The sequence below is a fragment of the Olea europaea genome, chromosome 2 (genome assembly GCF_002742605.1).
Source record: "Olea europaea var. sylvestris chromosome 2, O_europaea_v1, whole genome shotgun sequence".
NCBI classification, from domain to species: Eukaryota; Viridiplantae; Streptophyta; class Magnoliopsida; order Lamiales; family Oleaceae; genus Olea; species Olea europaea.
Window position 1 is genome coordinate 30,184,132 of NC_036238.1, and position 6,782 is coordinate 30,190,913.

General features: G+C 34.3%; 1 protein-coding gene across 1 annotated transcript; it reads left to right on the forward strand.

Moving 5' to 3' along the window:
- Positions 1–2,863: 2,863 nt before the first annotated feature.
- LOC111370476 (putative methyltransferase DDB_G0268948) lies at positions 2,864–4,316 on the forward strand. Its single transcript, XM_022992197.1, has 2 exons — positions 2,864–3,143; positions 3,388–4,316. The coding sequence occupies exons 1-2, from the start codon at positions 2,994–2,996 to the stop codon at positions 4,030–4,032; spliced, it is 795 nt and encodes a 264-aa protein (XP_022847965.1). The 5' UTR covers positions 2,864–2,993; the 3' UTR covers positions 4,033–4,316.
- Positions 4,317–6,782: the final 2,466 nt, after the last annotated feature.

Genomic DNA, 6,782 nt, shown 5'->3' on the forward strand with positions numbered 1-6,782 from the left:
GTTCTTTCCTAAAGGGTCTTCTCTTCACTTTTTGGCCTACAGTGATGCTGATTGGGCTGGATGTCCGGATACTTATCGTTCTACTACGGGTTGGTGTACGTTTTTGGGTGATGCAATGATCTCTTGGAAATGTAAAAAATAGGATCGTGTTTCTAAACCATCTCCTGAGGTGAGTATCGTGCTATGTTTATAGCTTGTTCAGATATTATTTGGTTACGTGATCTTCTGGACGAACTTGGGCTTTCTCAAACTTATGCTACTCCCCTTCATACGGAGAACACTAATGCTCTTCAGATTGCAAGCAATTCCGTATTTCATGACGCATCAAGTACATTGAGGTTGATTGTCACTTTATTCGTGATACTTTGATGGATCGAGTGATATCTCTTCCCTACATTTCTTCTGATCTCTAAGTGGCAGATGTGTTCACCAAAGCACTAACTCGACTACGGCATCAATTCCTTGTTGGTAAATTGTTGCTAGTTGACCTCCTAACATCAATTTGAGGGGGGATGTTACCGTATATATAGTTGGCTATATTTGGCAGTTAGATTATTTTTAGGGATTATATTTAGTTAGTTTCCTTATACATTAAATGACTGTACATATATATACACAATAGAGAACACAATGAAAGAAAAGTTTTTACAGAAATTATCTCAATTGTTCGGTCACTTTTTGTCAGTGCAATTATGGCTCATAATATATTGTACGAATTTTTTGGGTATTACAGAGACACTAAGACATCACCTGAATTTCAATTTATAGTTCCAAGATTATTTTAAATTGTGGACGAATCACAATATTCCATGTAGAAGTCGACTTAAATTAGGCAACAATTTTTTCTGTACGTATTCACCTTGAACACCGGCAATAAATTTTCTCTTCTCGTGTGCGTATAGTATAAACCCTGCCATCATGTGGTTTAATGCTTTCCTTCCCGTTCAAGTTAGTCCCTAAATTTTCCTATTGGTTTAGCTCGAGTCCCTTCCTATTTACATTGTGAATCCTTCATCAATCATCTTTCAATTATAAAATAAGTTAATCCCCATATTCCGTAATTTGTTCTTTTTTAGTCGTTATCAATCGATTATGTTCCCTTTCTCATCTAACATCAGATTTTTCTTAAAATAATCAATATACAACCAAAATCAAGTATCGAAGCAATACAAGTACTCCCAAACGTCCATTTTCAATGCCAAGATATGTTAGACTTATCACAAGTCATTAATTAGAAACTATATTCAACAAAATGGGGAGTAAATCATTCCTTTAAATTTAACTTGTAACGGCGAAATTTTTTTCCTTTGAGAATGTTATTAACAGCCTCTTTTCGATGAAAAAAAAAAAAGAAAAAGTAGATTTTTTTTCCAAATGTGTACTTACATATATTCCTTTAAATAGAACCGTGAATAATACATGACTATGTTTTGTGGTTGAAACGTTCAAAGTAACTTCTACACTATCAAATTAAATAATTTTTTTTTCACGTTATAGAAAATATTAACCTTTTCAAATATGTTTAAAAACTTGGCAAGAGTAATCGACAACGGGCTCCCCCACAAAAGGCACTAGTCGTGTGCATTATATCACTGAAGGGTCAATGACAGTCAAGTGTTCGTTGAGAGTCGAACGATGACAACCTTTTGTCATTATTTGTAGGGACCATGCTATATATACATAATTTTTTTATTTAATCATTTACCTACTACTCACAATAGGAGGTGGGGCTACATTTGGAAATTTTTATATTCATGGGGGGCCTGCGTGCATTGTGAGAGGGGGACAACTTTCGGTACAAATGAACTTGTCCCATTTAGTAGTTTCTACTGTAATTTGCAATGATGATGATAGGAATTGGATTGAGAATAACAAAAAAAATATTAGTATGTAATTGAAGAGTAGCACGAGGAGTTGAGAAAGGTAAAAAAGATAAAGATATGACGATGATAGGAAAATTTTTAAATAATATTACACACTAATCCAACGACCCTATAGTATGGCTAGATTCATGACTGAATCGATTCTCACAACTATACATAAGTTTATATAATACATTGGACGGATGAATGTCCTATAAGGGATGTTCTAAGCATACTCTCCTTACAACGTGTAAGTAAATTCAAATTACAAAACCAATTTTGCTTTTGTTTTTATGATGCATGGCCCATTGAAATTTGTTGACGATGATAAGATGCCAAGTTCAAGTCTCCTATTTTTCTTTGGCAACTTAGTTAAAATTGTTTACAAACTCAAACTTTGTATAAATACCGTTTAACATTGTTTTTTTCTATAATAGTTTATGAAATGGTAGAGAAAATATTTTCAACGTCGAAACTCTTTTTATGCCTTCAAAGTTTGTAGAAATTTGCAAACAAAATGTGTGAGACTAGTTGACTAGCTGGAAAAATATGGAAGGTTGGCTGGCTGAAGGCACTTTGATGCTTAAGTTAATTTTGTTTATGTAGAAAATCTAAAATCAAGTCGAGTTTTAGTAAAATGTGTCCCCATGTTTATAATATATTGGAGTTTCTGAATTAAGAAAAGGAGTCAATAGGATCATTGTTCTTAACTTAAACTCTATGCGCCAAGCAATTGAGATATTGAGTTTCACGCTTATAGTTTCAAGCTTTATCGACGGCTTCAGAACAAGCATTGACCTCAATAACATGAAATGTGTGAAAATACATTATTAACTTTGAGTTCGATTTTAATCAGCTTTTTATAACTGAACCAAAGTGGGGCTATAATGTTGTGGCGAAAATAAAATAATGCCAGAAAATAAAAAGCAAATTACGTTGTAAATCGAGGTAGGCCACTGCCGGAAGGGAAATTGAACAAGCCCATCTCACTAGGATTGGTCAAAATTGAAGAAGCTTCAGTGTTCATGCCTTTTTTCCTTGCATCCCAAGTAGAACCTATATATATACAATCCTGTCGATCATTGAGATATATACATATACATATACACACCGAGAGAGAGAGCGAGTGAAATGGCAGATTTGTTTATTGAGCAGGCAAAGCAATATTCAGAGAGAAGGCCCAGTTATCCACAGGAATTGTTCCAATTCATTGCATCAAAAACTCCATCTCACGATCTCGTTTGGGATGTTGGCACTGGAAGTGGCCAGGCTGCAGCATCTGTGAGTCTTTCTCCTCGAACTGCACAATTTTGAGCTAATTTTGTGTTTTCTTCACAAATTATGATCCGGGACTTAGGTTTTAAGCCCTAATCTCAATTACTCGATATGATAGTAAAAATCTCGATTTCATTGTGTATTGTAGTAGAAAAAGAGACATTTCAAGTGGGTTCAGAATTTATTTAAAGAATTATGACTCAGTTTAATTATATATGGACTTAATATGAACCTCTGTATTGTTTTTCAGTTAGCAAAGGTCTACAAGAATGTGGTGGGCACAGACACAAGCCAAAAACAACTTGATTTTGCTGCCAAAATTCCAAATGTGAGATACCTTTGTACACCTCCCAAAATGTCCATTTCTGAGATTGAACACACCATTGCACTACAATCCAGTGTTGATTTAGTGACCATTGCTCAAGCCATGCACTGGTTTGATCTTCCCACTTTCTACCAACAAGTGAAATGGATACTGAAGAAACCCAATGGAGTAATTGCTGCTTGGTGCTACACTGTACCAGAAGTCGACCCACAGATCGATTCTGTGTTTGGAAGATTTTACTCCGTCGACAGTGGTCCGTATTGGGAACAAGAACGAGACTTGGTTGATCTTAAATACAGAACCATTGATTTTCCATTTGAGCCAGTTGATGGAGTCGATCATACTGGGCCATTTGAATTCAAGGCTGAGAAGTTAATGGATTTGGATGGATATTTTACATATATAAGATCATGGTCTGCCTACCAAACTGCCAAAGGAAAGGGTGTGGAGCTATTGACTGATGCTGTTTTAGAGGATTTTAAGGTTGCTTGGAATGCTGATGGGAAAAGCCAAAAGATTGTCACTTTTCCTGTTTATTTGAGGATTGGCAAAGTTGGGTTATCAAGTTGAAAGACTAATCGTCTATCGTGAATGAAATTTGATAGAGAATGGCATCTTTGTAATAATCAGTTAACTTCGATGAGTATTTCAATGCTCAAATAAAATAAGTTCCTAAACTTAGAAGTGGTGCCAACCAGATCTATACTCGATTGCAATGGCAGTGAACAGATTGTAAACATCTGTATTTATCAAAGTGCTTCCTCTTCGTGCTGGTTTTATTATCCACCGAATTTTTAGTATATGTACTCAACAAGCAGCCTCCCATATTTATTGTAAGGATTTTAATTATCTTACTCGACTGTCAATTTCACAATCAAGTCTTCATGACATTAAAAATCACGGTTACCTACACAGGTACAAAATATATAAAATGAAAAAAAAAAAAAAATTGCTTAAAGAATTAAAGTCTTTGCATCCATTCTTTCACTGCACGATTGTTCTCTTGCTTCTCTTCGTTGTCCAGAAGTATATTTCGAACCAGGGTCATGCTTGTTTCGAGCTTTTTCAATTCCTTTTCTAAGCCCAATGCTAATCCAAATCTGGCTCAGAGCACAGAATCCGAACTTCAAAACAAGTCTTTTGACAAAGCTGAAGAGAATTTGCTCTGCTATGTTCAGTTATAATGCAAAAAACTAGACATCAGAAAATTCTGATTGACAAAGGCCTTCCCTCGAATGGAGAAAAACATTAGAACTATATAAACTTTCACTATATGATATTTATTAAGACTTTGGATAGCTAACTTCTGCAATTTGCAGTTTAACTGAAAAATTGACTAAGGAAGGTGAGGATTGGCAGATGCTTTTCATCTTAGGCAAGTGGAGCCTTGTTGATGTCAACTCTACACAAAGGAGGGACTGTAAGATAACAATGTCTAATAGAGGAGTCTTTTTTATAATAATTTTGAGATCTTTTTTCCATTCTCATTGTCATATCAGCTTGAAGATCCAACTCAAATAGATCATTAACACTCGTTATGTCAAGAGATAATGTCTAACAAGTGCGAACTTTTTATTTTTATTTTTATTTTTTATCTCTCTCTCTCTCTCCCTAAAGGACTTCTTTACTGAGCAACATTGTAGAATTCGACCCCATTTGGTCGTTGAAATCAATCAGATTTGAGCACTCTCCCTACTGTAGAGGCACCTTTCATCAAAAGAATACATGTATCCATCTGATATATTAACCCAATTATTATTCTAAGCAACACTTGCATTGACTAATTTGGCAGTGTTGTGATTCTACTCAGGTGGTTCAGAATAAATGTGGTTACCCATAAGTTAGAGTGCAAGGTGTAGACTCAATTTAGTGGTGCTCTCGAGTTCTAGACCATCTTCCCATCTTAAAAATAAATATTTAGTATTGATGATGTTAGGTCAAATTTGTAATTAGGAATTTCTAAATTTATAATTGGCAATTTTCGTATTCAAAATCAAAAGTTAGTTGAGCTGTAATTAAAGTTAAAATCATGGTTATTTGAGCTGTAATTAAAGTCCAAAAATGTCGTGGTTGGTAGAGTCCTAAAGTTAAGCAACGGAACAACCACTGCTCGCTTGGTGCTCGAGCAATATATCAATTCAGCTAGAATCCTGAATCGATTTCAATGTTGGATTTCAATCATATTTCACCCCAAACACTTCCATTATGAGTATACAACCCATGGAATGTCCAAATGTGTGGTTGAACATTATATTCATTATTGAGATCATTTTCTAAAGATCAATTGCTCATTCCAAAAGATCTCTTGATTCAGTCACATCATATTCCTATATATTGTTCCATCATTGGTAGAGCCTTGTTTAAAGTCAAGAGATTATCCTTTCAAATCCAAACATATATTCCAATGTATCTTGCATCAGCCTACGGATCCAAACATAGAAATGCCATTAGATCAATCACCAAAAAGACCTGCCTTTATTTATAAGCCTTCAGATTTTTGAAGTTGAGAGAAGAGGAGCTTAGAGTTCTAGCACTCTGGATCGAGTTCGTTCTTGGTTATCCAAGTAGAGAGAAAAAAACCCAAAGTTGCTAGAAAGTGCTAGTAGCACAATCAAAGTTCCTTGGTGATTTACAAGTTAGGTGGCGAGAGTCAGCTAAGGTTTAGTAATGTTTGAACTAATTATAAGTTAACTTTTCTAGTGGATTTTACTAGCAAGTTTGTCGGAGGCTTTTGATTCATATGAAGAGTTCTTCTAGGGATTTTCCTGTGTGATCAATTCTTGGTGTTATTTACTTTATTGCTTTTGATTTGCATGTTTACTAGTTGACACATAGGATTTAAATTGAATTTAAACTTAATCGTGTAGAAACAATAAATAAGTGACTTGTTATTAATTAACTCTGCACACTTGGGTCTAAATAAACAATGCTAACAAGTAGTGTCAAAATGTTAGTAATTTAGCTATCTATTTAATTTTTCAATTGGTATCAGAGTGCTAGCATTCTTTGTTCTTTAGGCGATAAAAAATTTAAAGATCATTTAAATAAAGTAAATGGCCTTGGTGGTTATGTAATTTGAATTGATAGTTTATTGTAAATACATTGTAATACAATGATCAAATGTTGAGCATGATACAAGAAAGTAAATTGAACTCTCTATTGAACTCAAAACTTCATAACCAACATGGAATCTACTTCAAAAGATAGACAATAAATATTCTCCATATTATTATATTCTAGTTAAAGGAAGCACTCAAAGGTTAAAAAATCCACTAACTGCTAAAATTGTTCTTTTGTCACTTCCACAAAAATATTTATTG

Excerpts from the sequence above, each read along its gene's own strand:
- LOC111370476 (XM_022992197.1), top strand. The coding sequence starts at position 2,994 with ATGGCAGATTTGTTTATTGAGCAGGCAAAGCAATATTCAGAGAGAAGG. Across the intron at positions 3,144-3,387 it reads GTGGCCAGGCTGCAGCATCT|TTAGCAAAGGTCTACAAGAA; the intron begins GTGAGTCTTTCT and ends ATTGTTTTTCAG.